At 40.6% G+C, this 16,610-nt stretch overlaps 1 protein-coding gene across 5 annotated transcripts in view; it reads right to left on the bottom strand.

The window, feature by feature from the left end:
* The window catches only part of MEF2A (myocyte enhancer factor 2A), a 78,280-nt gene that overhangs the window by 5,414 nt on the left and 56,256 nt on the right, over nucleotides 1-16,610 (bottom strand). For 3 of the 5 annotated variants that reach the window (XM_058033812.1, XM_058033807.1, XM_058033808.1), the window contains 4 exons: nucleotides 14,258-14,477; nucleotides 13,995-14,054; nucleotides 4,106-4,296; nucleotides 2,519-2,542 (listed from right to left, as the gene is read on the bottom strand). In XM_058033812.1, coding sequence (XP_057889795.1) covers nucleotides 2,519-2,542; nucleotides 4,106-4,296; nucleotides 13,995-14,054; nucleotides 14,258-14,477 — 495 coding nt within the window. The remainder of the gene's footprint in view (nucleotides 1-2,518; nucleotides 2,543-4,105; nucleotides 4,297-13,994; nucleotides 14,055-14,257; nucleotides 14,478-16,610) is intronic. The other 2 variants (XM_058033809.1, XM_058033811.1) reach the window with 1 other exon arrangement.

Raw genomic sequence — 16,610 nt, 5'->3', positions numbered from 1 at the left:
CTGTATTTCTACAAGGAGTTGGGATTCAATCTGCTGGAAATACGTTTTCTTAAAGCAAACTTCTATCTCTGAAAAAATATTTGCTACAAAAGGAGCAGCTTCTCATCTCTTTGGTAGGGATCCATTTCATAACTTTACAAGACTGAAGTTACTACTCCTTTCCTTTATTTCAGACACAGGTATTTCAGGATCTGCAGCACTTAAATTTTTTCTCCACTCTAATCTTGAGAGAACGAGCAGCATTAAAAATTCATCATTCCCTTAAAAATATCAGAATGAGCAGGTACAGAAATGGGGCTGTGTTCAATTTAAGCTTAAATTTATGAAGATGAATTGAGGGTTATCAATCTTGTATCTTTCCCATTTAAAGAAAGAAATATATATCACAGCTCCCATATTAAAATTAGCCACAGCTGTCACTGGCTGCCAGCTTCTGATCCCTCTTGTGTCTGGCTGCTCTTGAATTCCCATCTTTGAGCCTCCTGAGGATTTGGGGGCTCTCTGGCAGTTGTTGCCAAACACACACGGTGGCAGATGTGCCCACTCTGCTTCAGAGCTCCCAGGTTTCAAAGCTCCCAGAGAAAGTCCCTCTGATTTTCTGTAATTGATCCCTTTAAATCACTTACGTACTTCTGAAAATCTCCGCTAGACCAAGTTTATCTGGCATAAAGAGATGTTATTAGAGCAGATTTTTGTGTCTGTCAGGAATTGACCTTTCTCCAAAGCTTTCTTGGATGGCTGCCTATAAAGTTGGGATTACTGCATAATGGAAAAGTAAAGAGGAATATACTGGGAAACAATCCAGACCAAAGGATTTCCTTATGGGATTTTTTTTTTTTGAGTGGCTAATAAAGGTGGTTTTCTGAGGTAAATTCTTTCTGAATATAATTCTTGGAACACGCAGCCACACAAAGACACTAAGCAATACTAATACTTAGATGAGCCCAATATTTGTTGTCCTTGCATGACAAATTTCAGGATTTTTTAAAAAATCTTTTTAACTGGTGCAAATGCAGCAGGAAGAATTCAGTATCTTTATTTCATGCTCTGCTACCGTTGGCCGCTGCTTTTCACATTCAGCGCTCAGCTCCGAGCACAGAGCGAGTGCTCACAGCTGGGATTTGGAGCTGCTTCCAGCACGGGGATCAGCACCAGACTGAAGCCCGCAGGTGTGGCTGTGTTTGTTTGCCACGTCTGAGGCAGACCCTGCACCTTCCCCCTGTGCTGCTCCCGGCAGAGCTGCTCCCACTTCCATCACTAGATGGCCCACGCCGCCCGCGGCATCCGCGCTCGCTGCACCGGGCAGGGCCAAGGGCTCGCATCCCAATCCCTATCCCAATCCCAATCCCAATTCAATTCAATCCCAATCCCAATCCCAATTCCAATGATATCTGACCAATTGTTTTTACAGAGATTTCCTTCTTGCACTGAAAACCAGGCACTGAAGACAAAACCTCTCTGAAGACAAGAGGAAAGTGGGAGAGCTCTTTCACTGCTCAATTAGCAAGACATCCCAATAATGCTTAAAAACTTCAATTTGTATTTCAAAAAACATTTTCCCTTACTTTTAAAATCTATTTCTCATGTTTAAAGTAAAAATCAACCAGCAGCATGCATTCATCAAGAAATTTATCTAAATCACTAGTTTTTCCATGCTTTCATGCAATTAGAGCCTCATATGAGCAACAGGTCCATGTTCAACAAGAAGTCAAGGTCTGCAATAGGTCCATTTATTTCTCTGTGATTCTGACACAGCATCTTGTGCCTGGTTTGTGCCACAGCAGCCAAACAATTTGAAATTTGCTCTAAAAATAAGTTACGAATTATTTTAGCCTTAGGTTGATTTTCCAGACAGAATGCCAAATGTTAAAACCTTTAGGGAAAAAAAAATAGAAAACACTCAAATCCCAAGAGTTTCCTTTTAAAAGCAGAATGTCTTTCCACTGGAAAAAAGGTAGAATTATTCATTTGCAATTCTCTGTCCCTTTTGGTAAACAGGGAACACCCCTGTGGTTTGATAATCTCACGCAGGATGAAATAATTCTAACCTCCAAAAAGGTGACCTCACCAGCAATGATGTCATCTCCTGGAAAGGAAGAGAAGTAACACAGGGCTGGTGTTACAATCTGAACTTCACAAGTGAAGCCACTTCCTAAAAAAATTCCAATAATTGAGGGGATAGGAAGTGATTATTTGTATTTCATACAGAAGGCAGTACACATCCTATACACATGGACAGTTACTTTGTAAGGCTCTTTTCCAATGTTCCCTCCAAGAAAAACAGAAACATTTTCAGGAAAAAAAATTGGAAGTTTACAAATGGCAAGCACTGACTTTGAACGTGTTTTCAACTTGAATTGGTCGGGTTTTTAGTTTGATAAAACAAATATATTTTTGTCTGCTACCAAGGGAACACTGGAATTATTTAAAATATGTAATGAAACTACAGTTAAAAAGCTGTAGTGAAAGACATTTCCAGCATCTTGCTGTCTCTCAGCAAACAGCAGCCCAAACTCACCAACTCCAATTCATCCTCCTCCGACTGTACTCAGCAAACAAGAGGGATAACACAGTTACTAAAAATAGCATTGCTTTCAAATGAAAGAAAAAGTCACGTTTGTGCTTCAGGATTTTGATTCATTTTAATTAATAATGTGGATTTGCTAGCTGATTCTGTAGATAATACTGCTAGAAATGTAATAGTTGATGAAATTGGTGTCACATAGACCCTGCTGCACTGAGAACAATGGCTTTGGGGAAATTGGTGCAGCAAGAGCCTGGTGACCCCAAGGACACGGGGATGTGCAGCACGGCAGCCTCTGCCTGCACTGATCCAATAAACCAGCTCAGCAACAAAATACTTTCCACATACAACCATCATTCCATGCCAGCATCTACTCTGACATCTCCTAATTCCCCCAAAAACACAGACAAACCCAAAGCTGAATATGATTTTGTTCTTCACAACACAACATTAAACAGGTGCTGTGCACCACTAACACCAGAACTGCATTAATGCTTCTATTTCTAATTAAAAGTGTAATTGTCACTGTAATGATCAGCCAGTGTACTTCCTATCTATCCTACATTTCAGTATTCCTAGAAAAACCTTTTTTTTTCAAGAATCATTACTCTGAGGCTAATTATAGCTTTTGTTACTTGGATTAATTTGGCATTATTCATCATGAGTACCAGTAACAAATGTAAGCACTTGTTGTAGCTTAAAGACAAATAGGAATTATACAGAGAGTACTTGTGTTGTTTATATCCTGCTCCTCCTGGTTATGGCCCATTCTTCCATATACAGAAAACATCCACAGAGACACTGAAAATTTCTACATGGCAGCAAAAAACGAGGACCAAAGGATTTGGCCAAGTAAATTAAAGGAAAAACAGAGCAACACTTCCTGCAAGACCTGTTCTGGGCTGGAGGCCGTGGCTGCCTCATGGCTGACACAGCCCTGTGTGCTGCTCCCAGCCTGGCTGGACAAACAGTGGTGCCAGGGAGCAGAGCAGCCCTGCAGAGCACTCGGGGCCCTTTGATGGCCCTGCTGGGGACACGAGAGCCCCGAGGACAGGCAAGGGCACGTTCCACGGTGCCACATCACAGCACTGCTGCTCTCAGCCCTTCCTCACCACAGGAGCTGCACTTCACATCCCACAGCCATTACGACCCAGGAAAAACAGGTACAAAATGTGCTTTAGGGCACATTAATAGAGCTCACATCACCAATAAGATCAGCCATTCCTCCACAGAATAATGGATAACCCTTTTTAAAACCCACATCCTCCAAACCACCGGAGTTCTCAGTACCCAGTCACAGGGATGTCAGATCAAAACACCCCAGCCCTGTCTCTATGATTGTGCTCTTACCACATTCAGGTCAGACTGCTGTTTTACAGCTGTAAAAATTCCTTACACGCTGAACTTCTCCCCACATCACAATCTGTACTTCTGACTTTCATCAGTGGCATTTCAGTATACAAACACCCCTCTATTCCTGTGCCCTATGGTCAGCAGGTGAGCCAGTTTCTCCCTGTACATGTGGGCAGAACAGCCCATTTCCACAAAGCCAGACCCAGAACTGTAAATGTTTGAACTCACCAGTGGTGGCATCATGCCCTTGCTGGAGGGTGGGATGACGACACGGAGGTCGGGTTTGCGGTTGTTCATGCCAAGGTTTCCTCCTCCTGGTGGAGGTGGGGACTTTGTAGGCATGACTTTGCCTAGGCCATTCCCACCACCACTGGTACCAAGTAGACTTGGTGAAGCTCGGGAATTCACAAACCCATTTCCTGAAAGAGGAAAAACAAATGGACTGTAAGACTGAGGAGAAGGACAATACAAAATTTTGGTGCTCACGTAGCAGTTATGAAATATTTATTTCGTAAAATTTCCGATAACAAACTTCCCACAAGGGGCTGAGTATTGAACAATTGAACAAACACAAACCACTCTGGCCAGAGGATCAATATGGAAAGGGAATATCACTTCAAGGGCACGCTGTGGCAGCTTAAACGCTGAGAAGAGCAAATTGCCAAAGAACTATTTCTAATAACATCCGTTGTGTTTAGTTTGCCCTTTGAAGCTCCTCCAGGCTGAGCCTGCAGAAAAGTGAGCGTTTTGCACAACTCCTCTTGGTCCCCACCCCCACAGAGAGAGCATGGACCACACTGAATTGCTGCTGTGAGAACAAAAGATCAGCTCGCAAAGTCCCTAAAATTTATTCTTTATATACCTCCAAGACATGCAGGACTAATTTCAGTATCAATACTTACTGTCTGATGATTATATTTAGCAACAATGAGGGGAACAAATCCTTTCCCTTCAAATTCATTCCAGATACACACATCATTTATGCCCATAAGTTTCTTAAACAAAGTCTTTGTCTCATTTTAAGAGAAATTGGACAAGCCAAAGCCTACAGGTTCAGAATTCAGCACTGAAATCTCCAAGAGTTGAATACGCTCAAGGTAGAGGCCTCAGCTCACACTCAGAACTGACCAGAAAACAGCACCAAGGCAGTAAATCAGTCAAGTGCCCAGTATTCTATTTTCCCATCCTGACAGAAGCACCAATCATGTTAACCAAAATATAGTTCTCAGAAAAAACTTTAAAGCCACATTCCAATCACAGAAACATATTTATAGCAACAATTCCCAAAATACACAAACCTTATTCAGCTGCAAACAGAAAAAAAGTTGTTAAGGAGAATTTTGCAACAGGGAACCCCATAGTTCACCCTACAGAACCTGTGTGTGTGTGTATAAATAAACACAATTCATAGTAAGATTCTGTTTGCACTAACACTGCAGGTCTGAAAGCAGCTTTTATAGGCACAATCAGGGAAAAGTCTGTGAGACAAAGTTCACTGTGTGGGAAATTCTCTCTTAATCGCCCATAGCGCCACGCTGGCATGAATTTTGCATTATTATTCTAATTTGAATAGGCCCCTATGCCCAATCCAATTTTATTGCATTAAATACATATTAATCTAAAAGCAATTAAAATAAGAAAGTTGTCAGTGTCACATTCTACCTTCTTTAGCAACATTTTTAATGCCTTTAAAAGTACAGCAAGAAGGAAGAACAGCAACATGTCTCAACAAGGGCAAAAAACTTCATGGAGGTGCCTGGTACCACCAAGATACTCAGCCAGGGCACACTGAGAACCTCAATGGGAATTCACCAGGATGCTGTGAGGAGGCCTCCTCTGGATTTACTCACTATGTGCATTTCCCACTGTGCCAAAAGCCTGACCATACATGGATGATGTGATTTGTCCCCTGAGTTTTCCAAGGTTAACAGAGCAAGGAGGAGTCATTCTAATTTAGTACTTTCCTGAAGCATTTGCATAGGAGGTATGGGAATATGACTTTTAACTCAGAACTTATGGAGGAAAGAAGGAACACAGTAGAAAGTCAAGTTTTTTATGTCAGCATTCTTCCTTCTGTATTAAAACCCACAGCAGAAACTGATTTTGTGATTAAAGGATCCACATTCCTCAGCAGAAAACAGCAGAATTTATTCAGATGCTTCTAGGTTAGTGATAAAATTTAGGTGGAGTGGTTGAGAAGCTGGGTTGGAGCTGAGAATACACACTAGAGCTAAATATATTCTTGACTGGTAGGAGAAAACTCTCCACAGCTGGGTCACATGGAAAAACCAACAAGCCAAAAGGAGAAATTTAGTTCTGTGGTACCCTTAAGGTTCCTGAAACAGAGATGGTTTTCGTAGAATCTTGATTTTGTTAACACAGTTATGCATCAATTCCTATCCATTATAAATGAGAGCAGCATGAGCTACAGCCAGCCTGCAGAGATTGAGAGACATCCTCCACAATGGACAGAGTAAAAATTAAATGGATTTGCAAACACTCTAGGGAGGAAAAATGTCAGAAAATGGCATAATTTTCACCAAATTATAGCTGAAACTTTGTTATGGCACCTCCCGTTTTCAGCAAAAATGCCAGAGCATTTAAAGAACTTACTGTTACAACAGAAGTAAAGTCTGGGCTTTAATGCAACAATAAATAGCATTTTATTACTCACTGGGGCTGTCAGTGTCACCTTTCCAAGGCAGGGCTGTGAGCAGTTTAAGCTGCCCAACAATCCCACTCTGTACAAACAGTGGGGTTCTGTACACTTTGGGCCATCCTATGATACCATTTCCTGTCCTGGTTCAAGTATTTCGGTAGCCCGTGTGTTAAATCTGGACAGTGTCTCTCTTCCACACCCAATCCAGTCATTTCCTGAGCCCTTATTCCAGGGCTCTGCCAATCCTTCAGAAACATTTCATGCTTTTAGTGCTGCTGTCAAAAACAACAAACTCTGCCACTGCCTGCTCTGCGCAGTATCAGGCGGCAGCAGGGCAGTCAAAACATTGCTTCTGACAAAAGGCTGAGCACTTCTCAAAAGGAGTGTTTAGAATAAATTAAAATGAGAGAAACAGGAATAAAAAATCTCCTAAGTGTGCAATACCATGGGTATGAATCCAATAGCAGCCCTTTGTGATAAAGAGCTGGCACTGAACACTGAGCAAACACTGGAGTGTCTGTATTGATCACCTGAAGGATCATATGCTGGGGCTGCAATAAGAGTGCAGAATATTCCTTTTTAGTATGAAACTTCAAGCCTTTTTCCTTTTAATAATCTAATAAGAAAATCAAATTACCAGTTAAGAGTGAAAGGATAACTAAATGTGTGGTATTTCTTAGAGCAAGGTCAGGAGCCAGAAAAAGATAATGAGTACAGGATGATGCAACTACACAGCCCTTTGCCAAACCAAGGCCTTAATAACCCCATAAATTCTACTTACTATTTCATATAATACAGAAATTGTTTCTACCTGACCTGCTATAGATCTTCCCCAAAGACAATACTTTATGTTTTAAAATGTTTTCAAACTGGAAATCGAAACAGAATATAAAATCCCACATATGTGTAAAAATACAACTGTTTTTAATTCCAAAGGAAGAGTTTTATTTAACTCTAATTCCTTAAAACAGACGTGAAAGCATGTTCAAAACAGTCCTTTGGAAAACAGACACCAATGCAAATATAAGCTCTCAATTATATGAATCATAATTTAATTAGATTTGATGATAACAAAACCTGCCAAAGTACATTAGCTTACTTCTTGTTTAGTCAGAAAGTGTTTACTTTTGAAGCAACTTCTTTTCTGAAGTGAAATGTTACAACCCACCCATGATACCAACTGGATATTCTGCCTTCAGAGACATAATACAGCTTAATCTCATTTACTGTCCTGCAGCCCAAGACACAGCATTCAATTACATGAGCCAGACTCATATTTCACTGTATAAATCACATCAGCTGAAACAATGAACACACGTGGCTGGAAAGTACTCCATGTACTTATTACTACTCAAGGAATAAATTACAGGCATTGATGCCATTAATCTTTCTTTTTTGGTGGTTTTATTTGGTTGTTTTTGGGGTGTCTTTTTGGTTGTGGTTTTTTTTTTTTAGGGTTTTTGGGTTCTGTTTGGTTTTGTGTGGGTTTTTTTTTGTTTCTTTTTGTTGGTTTTTTTTTTGTTTTTTTGGTTTTTTTGCTGTTGTTCATTTTGGAGAAAGACTGAACACAGTTATACACAGTTTTGGAGTAATTGTGGACAAGCAGTTAAGCCATGTAAGATTAAACAAAAGTAAGGATTGTTAGTAAATAAATATTTATGCCTCCAGTGACATCATAAAAGCCAACAGACGTCACACAATTAGAAGCAAATTGAAAATCGTGTTTGCAACAAGCCATTGATTCACAAGGCATCAGGGGGCCAGATAAGATCTACTGGAGGAAAACATTGACATGAAGAACCTTGGGCAGGGGAACATATTGCAAGTAAAACCAACAACAGCATTTCTGTGTGCATTAGTTGCTCAATTTGTTTACTTTGGGGTTAGTTTGACAGATTCAAGTGCAAATTAAAAACAGCATATGCCATTCCTACCATTTTCAGCTCTGTACAACACTCACTGCTGATTCTACCATTGTTTCAAAAAGCTCCAGTTCTATATTAGCTTTGGAAAGAATTTAATTCTCAAGGAATCTGAAATAAATGTATTCCTACTGATCTTTACAAATCAATAACTTTGATAGTAATATAAGGTCTTGAAATAAGTCTAACATGTAAGATTTATGTTTCTAAGGCTGTACTTTGGATATTAGAAGGCAGCAAAAAAGAAATACACATGACTAAATGTCAAGGGAATGCTTAGTCATGTTACAGAACTTTAAAAAGAGCTCATTTCCCAGGTTGTTGGAAATTTTCTTTTGCCTACAGCTACATAAAAGGAGAAAGAATTTTCAAGGATATTTAGAATTTAAAGGGGTGGTTATTGTTCAAAATGCCATAGCAAACCTAAATAAAGGCATATTGGTCTTGTAGCTGAGTGAAACATCACCAACAGCAACTGGATGTCCTTTAGGTCTTCTGTCAATTAGACAGATTACAGTTAATTACATCAGTTTACTTCCTAAACTTGCTGATTTCTGTGTGTCTATACAAAGCCAATGTAAAAAGTGGCAAAGCAAGGAGGAGAGGAATGACATATTTACAACAACCTGGGATGTGACTGTATCCTGAGCAAGGGGACATTATGTAAATGTTGAGACTTACTTTAACCCAGCTGGGAGATTAATAATTTGTTCTCTGTATAGCAAATTCTAACCAGAATTGTCACGTACCTCTCAGTAAATCAGAAATTTTGGTAACATAACAAATACATACAGCAAGATATGAAATTTCAACTGAAACCAAGGGTAGTTCAGGGGCTGAACTGACCTCATGTCATGCAGATGGGTGGTTTCCAAGGAGAAAGAGCTACAGTAAAAAAAATATCAAATTCTTTCTTTCTTCTTGCCAGCACATTTTTAATGCTGATTTCAGCCACTCATTTCTTGTGAGCTGATTTAATCACAGAGAGATGGATGGATGGATGGATGGATGGATGGATGGATGGATGGATGGATGGATGGATGGATGGATGGATGGATGGATGAGCCTTTGTTAGCAAAGAAGGTTCAGCTCACACCCTGTGGAACAGCTGCTCTGCAGCCCACTCCCACAAGTCCCTTTCCTCCAGGAGAGCCTGGCAGCTGCAGCAGTCCACAGGCTGGATGCTCCTCGGGGATGCCTGAGCCCCCTCCCTGCTGCACTGACCTGTCCTGCCAGACAGAGCAAGGCAAAGCCACCATGGCTGACAGGGCTGAGAGCAGGAACCTCTGTGTGCTGCATCTGGCAGCAGCTGAACCAACACTCTCAAGTCAGATCCCTTCCACACAGCTGGGAAGTGAGGAGCTCTCACCAGGGAAACACTGCCTGGGACTGCTCCTACCTGCCACACTGGAGGAAGCCCAGAGCTGAAACAGCACAGGAAGCACAGCCTGAAGCAGGAACAGGCTCTCAGGGTTTATTTGCAGCTGCTTTCCTCTGTGGTGCTCTCCCACAGGGCCAAGGCCTGGAGCTGATGCAGGTTAACAGGCTGGCAAAGGGACATTGTGGAAATGTCAGAGTGGGGCAGAGGCAGAAAAAAGCTGCTTTCTTAAGGAAGATGCTGACAGCATCAGTGCAGAATATTTGCCTGGAACTGCACAAGGTGTTTCTCAGGAGCCAGCTGGACACCCCTGCTGGAGTGTCTCTCATTCCACAAACCACACTGGACTAGAAAGGTGTGCACAGAGAACCTTTCTGTTACTGAAGCCTCTGTGCACTCCAGATCGCTGCAGATTCAGACTTGTGCAAAACCAAGCTCAGAGATTCTTTTATCCTCCCCCATCAGCCAAGCCCTCAAGACAAAGGGAACCATTTACAGGTGTGGCTATTCCCAGTTCTGTCTTGATCCCTTTCTGGCAACTCCAAGCAGTTTACAGGTGTGTGCAAGCTGTCAGTGGCACCTCTGCAAAACCCCTCCTCAGGCCAGGATAAAAGACCACACATGATCTACAATGACTCTTAGTAGAGATCCAACAGCTCACAGCTTTTCCAGCAGATACACCCTTCAGTTCTGCTCCAAAGAAAATCAGTATTCCTGAGGTTACTTCACATTCTCAGAACATAAAGATTAGTGGGGACATTAGAGAACATATAGCTCTGGAACAAAGAGGAGAAATTCAGTACTCAAGCAGACCAGATCTTTTTATCCATTCTCCTGGTAAAAATGTAAGAGGAAAGATAATTTCTTCTTCTTTTTTTCTGCTTTTCCAAAAGATTAACTGTGTCCTTAATCTGCATTATTGATCAGAAGGGCTGTTTCACCGACACAGAAATGTACAGACAGAAAATACTGTGCCTTTGTGAACTCATAAACAGCCTCCACTTCCAAAAATTCCTTAAGAATCCCCTGGGACTGGGAAGAACTTAGGTCTCAAGGTTTATGGTTTTCATGCAGCCTTGGCACTGAAAACCAGCTCAGGTCCTTGGCATGGTTCTGGCTCAATAGCACACGTGAAAGGTGTGGAAGAAAAAGCAGAGACTGAGTAACTGTGGTGCTACTTCTGAGCTTTTCTGGTTCTCAGGATGGCACAAGGTCACTGCAAGTGCATTCCACTGGGAACCTGGGGATGCTTCATGGGGTGATACCAATCCAGTGGAACACAGCAAAGCAGCACTCATGGCAAACTGGAATGTCATCCATCCATCCATCCATCCATCCATCCATCCATCCATCCATCCATCCATCCATCCATCCATCCATCCATCCATCCATCCATCCATCCATCTCTAAGCCAAAGAAACTCTCCCCTGTATCTGGGCATGTGAGATTCTACTTTGCCTGAAGTGTTCTCCCCATCCTGGTGATCTGAGACTCCTGGAGCACGTTTGATGTCCATTGAACATTGACCAGGAGCAACAAGGTCATCAATGATCTAGCTCAGAAACATTTAATCTAACTAACAAAAAAAAAATAAATTAGCTCTAGAGCAAACTCCATTATAACGCTGGACATTTTTTCCCTCTCAAAACTGGTACATTTGCCAAGTAAAAATTTTCAGCAAATGTTTTTTATGTGGTGGGTAGAATTTTAAAAATATTACAAAATGAAAATGCTTTTTCAGAGTTATGACAGCTGCATGTGAAGTAAGCTCTCAGTATTATAAAGTGATCACAAAATTTTCTGTTCTGGATATAAAAAACCACCTACCAATCTTTGCTACAACATGCAGATATTTTTACTCAAAGTTATTTTCCACAGAAAAACTGTTAAGTTGGCAGATTGACTGCTAAAGCAAATCATTTCCATTCCAATCAAGTTACACAGGACTTGAGAAAAGGACTTGTGTGAACTCAATATGAGCCATTTTATGCAACATCTTTGTTTGAACTGGGTCCCAAATAAGCAAGATAACCTTTACTTGCTTGTTACTAAGAGATAAAGGCATGTAAGTGTCTTTCAAGAAAATGAGAACAAAACCTCAGATTCCCAAGAACTTCATAATATTGAAGAAGATGGAGTTTTCCTTTATTTGTAAGAGAATATATGGGAACATGGATATGCCAGTACTCCATCTTTACCTCTGACATCACTCCTATAAATTGTGAGCTGCGAATTTGGCACGTGACCTTTCACTAAACCCACAGGAGAATTCTCCATTCCTGAGAAGTTTAAAAAAAAAACAACCTGGAAGCTAAAAGCAGAAAATACATTTTTTAAAAGTGAATTCTACAATAAGTGCAGTAAGAAACTAAAACCATTATTGTCTGCAGACATAATTAACATGAGATACATTTCAACAGCAGCTGTCAAGCTCAAGTTGACAGCAGATTTAGTCAATCTGGTTACGTATGATTTCTTGATTGTGGCTGTAACTGAGAAGGTTCCTGTGCACCTGTCAATAGTTACAAAGTTTTTATGCCAGAACTTACAGCAAGTGGAGCTCTGACAACTTTGGGTACCCCTCTAATTTAGCATTCTGGTGTTAAGCAGGTATTTGAGTTTCACTAAAGATGCTCCCCTGTTCTTGTACAGTCACAACTCTCACTTGCATGACAAACCTTTCTAGAAGTGAGTGGGTATATGTATAACATCTTGGGTGTGATATTCTGCAATGTAAGAGATAAGTGATGCATTTTGACTTTTTACATAAACTATTAATAAATGCAAGGGGGAAAACATTTTACTGCATTAAATATGTCCCCCAAGCTGCTATAACTGGGCATTTCTAGAGTTTGATACCCTATAACCACTGTTTTACTTGCTTATTGAAGGAAGGAGTCTGAAATCTGAAGGTTCTCTTAATAAAGCCTGATTTGGGAAAAGAGGCCTGAAACAGCCTGATAATAAACTTATTTAGCCTGACTTGAAAAATTCTACAGAAATCAACATCTGACCTCTACAGTTTCTAAAAATAGTAATCTTTTTTCAACTGAGGAAGCTTCCTCCATTTAAAATCTTGCTTACCTGATGGAAACCACTCTTTAATATTTCATATCTTTGCTGCACATAGCCAAGGAGTGGATAAAGAGTGGAAAGTCAATCCTGTGCTTTCAGCCTTGGAGAGTTGCAGCATTTTTTATTCATCAATTCAATTGCCTGACTTATGTTCAAAGAACTTTTTCCCAGCTGCCACACTAAGTAGCCAGTGGGCAAACACTGAAAGGTCAACAGTTGCTTCTCTAATTCCATGCTATGAACACTTCCCAAGGGGAGTTGGGTGTGTTTGCAAAACTGACCTTCAGCCAGCACAGCTTCCAGAGGCACAGCAGGAATGTGACCAAAGTGGGTGAGCTGTCATTTATTTTGTCTGTCTGTGGCACGACACATTTCAGTGGCTGCCTGCCCCTCTATCAGAGTGCTAAATTTTGTTTAGGGGAGACAAAATATTATTGAAATGAAAAAGTGCTATCATATATTTTTACTGAAGGCCAAAAAATATTGTGGATTTGATTTTTGGCGAGATCTCTAATTTGTTTTCAAAAGAAATTCTGATCATCATCCAAAACTAAGACAGATCCTAGCTATCAGTTTCCAAGATTTATTGCTTTCTTCGGGTAATTGCTAGAAAATGATTAGCAAGATACACATGGCAATACAAACAACACAGTCTGTATTTGCTTCATTCTGATTGGCACCACAACCAGCATCAAACATCCAGGTCCTGCAAATACTGGAGTTGAGAACTGAGCTGAGCTGCCTTTAGTGCAATAGTTCAGATTTGGCAAACATAAGATGTTTCTAGAATGCTGCAATTACACCTGTAGAGAAACACAAAAGCAGCAGCACACTACTACTGAAAACAACTAAAATAAAAAAGGCAAATATTACTGAAGTGGAAAGGGCACAGCAGTAAAAAGTTAAATGCTTGATAATAATTTATAAAACTTGACAATAACAGTGCAGCTAAAAAAATTACGACCTTTGCTCTCCCACAGCCACTTTTTCCAAAGAGTCAAAAATAAAAAATTGCTTTTGAAAAACTGAGAAACTGAAACCACGAGACTATTTTTTATAACAAAGACACGGTACGGCACTTACCCACTGGACTGGTACCAGCTCCATTTGGCACTGAGAGATCAGTTGTCCCCAGCATTCCACCTAATCAAAACAAGCCAGAGCATTAAACTGACTTGCCCCATTACAGTACCGTGGAATTCTGTACATCAAAACTTGAGCTGTGCAAATGCACTGGCAGCACTGGGAGCCTGTTACTCAGGAGGGCTCCTGGCAGGGATGGGCAGGTGTGGAAGGAGGGGCAGCAGCAGCAGCAGCAGCAGCAGCAGCAGCAGCAGCAGCCTCACCTGCGTTGCCGGCGCTGGGCGGTCTCTGCGGCGCCCCGGGGGACACGTTGCGGTGCAGGGTGCTCTGGGGTGGGGACAGCATGGTGGTGTCCGTCAGAGAGGAGCTGGCAGCCAGGGATGGGGACACCAGGGAGCTCCCGGGGTTGCTGTAGGTTAAAGTGTTGGGATTGGACACCGGAACCGTCACCGACATGGAGAAGTTCTGGGCGGGCAGGCCGGGCTGCGGGAGAGAGGACGAGGAACAAGGAGACAGCGCCGTTAGCATGAACTGTGTTTGCACAAACAGCACATCAGAAAAATTCTGTCATGGCAGTTTGTTGGTTTTTATTAAAGTTAATTCTGTTAGTTTTTAAACTCTATTAAGCGTACAGTTTTAAAACATCCATTTGTTGTAAAGTATGGTGTTAAATTCTTATACATCACATAATTTACAGTGCCAAAGAATTACTCCAACTTCTCAAATATGTAAAGTTCAAACAGAGAAAACTAAAAGTATTCACATGAATTCACAAGCTTATAAATACAATAAATCTAACAGTTAATTTGGATTATTACAAAGCAATGACAAGCTAAACATGTCTACAAATCAATGAACTGTTGTACCTTCAAAATGTAAGCATAAACATGCACATTACAAACAATTATCACACAAAAAAGAACAAGTTAGTAATAACATTTTCTAGTAATAACTTTGCCAATATATTGCTACTAATCTCTCACACTTTTTTTTTTCAACAGATTAAAAAAATAAACAGATCTTTAGAAAATCACAAAGTTCAATAATTTGAATTTAAACATTTCAGGCTCCCCAAACCCCTGCTTTAATAACCATTCCATCTTTTTTGCAAATCTAATTTTTTTAATTCTAGTTTTTACAGCATTATTTAAAAGGCAACTGTTTTTCTGCAGTATATATGTTTGTTATTCAACAGCTATTGAATCAAAAGCTGAGCTGCCTGCCCATCTATGGTACTCATTTGGTCATGACTAACTTCTTTGGCCTTTGTCTCATTCCTATCCTTTGACAGTGATGGGTTTCTGAAACAAAAGGGACTATGTTTTTTTTCACAACTCTCATAATTACTGGAAACAAAACCATGACAGGTATAATTTAAGGACAAAACCCTAGTAGTATTTATTGACAGAATAGAGAGAGGTGATGGCTGTGATTAAGGGGTCAAAGGCAAATGACCAACACACATGACCTAGCAAGTACACTTTAAAAAATGCAATTTCATCATCTGTAGCTTAAAAATCACTTAGATTGATACTTCTGCATGAAAAGTTAGATAATACAAGAAATATAACAATAACTATACTAATTCAGAGAGCAGAATATATTCTCTACAAGAAACAAAACCTCTTACTAGTGAGAGCCAACAACAATGTCCCTACTGAAGCATTCTAAGAATAATCATCAATTTTTGGCACAGATGGAAGGAAAAATTAATGAAGCAGAACAACACAAAGCTAGCAAATCATTCACAGTATCTAACCAATGACAAGCCCTGCTGGTGCTTGTTTTCAGGGGAAACTACTGGAAACTACTCAGTATCTACCAAACCCAGGGTGTTTTTACACAGCACACTGTCAAGCAGCTCAAACTAAACTGGAAATACCTGAAGTATGCTGAACACACTGCTAGGAGGGAACAGCTGGAACATTTTTTCTGTAGGTTTCTCAATACAGAACCAATAAGTGACAGCCTCCCCCCACACCTTACAATGAAGGCTGTCTGCCCATCTATGGTGTTCATTTGGTTACGACCGAATTCTTCACGCTTTGCCTCATTCCTATCCCTTGACAGCAATGAGTGCTCGAGAACAAGAGAAACTGTGTTCTTATACAGCCCCACAAGTACTGGAAACAAACACATAATTGGTCAGATTTGAGTTACAAATACAGAGCTGTAGAGCTAAAAGATAATGTTGCCCTTTCTATTTACACTGATATTCACACAGACATTTGGGCTTCTCCCCAAAAACCCATTTAGCTGTAACATACTGAGACACGAGGCCCAAAGATGTCTCAACACGGAAATGTCAGATATGAGAATCTTCAAAACAAAGAAAACCCAAAATATATTGGCTTTATATTTATTCATCACGTAACAGAAGTGATGCTGGGTGTCATGACTGTCAGTTTGCTGTTCAGTCCCCAGAGATCTCTTAGGCCTGAACGATGAAATGATTTCCAATATCAGCAGTCATTTGGAGACACTACTCAAGTGCCCCAGGGTCTGTGCAGATTAACCCACCCAGTTCATCTCCTTTAACTGCTACAAGATTTGCATTCTTAAAATATTCAAAGGCTGTGCCAGAGCCCTGTATTATTTTGCTTAGAAAATACTTAG

The sequence above is a fragment of the Melospiza georgiana genome, chromosome 13 (genome assembly GCF_028018845.1).
Source record: "Melospiza georgiana isolate bMelGeo1 chromosome 13, bMelGeo1.pri, whole genome shotgun sequence".
NCBI lineage: Eukaryota > Metazoa > Chordata > Aves > Passeriformes > Passerellidae > Melospiza > Melospiza georgiana.
Note: the sequence above shows the minus strand (reverse complement) of the source record. Positions and strands in the feature narration are given on the sequence as shown.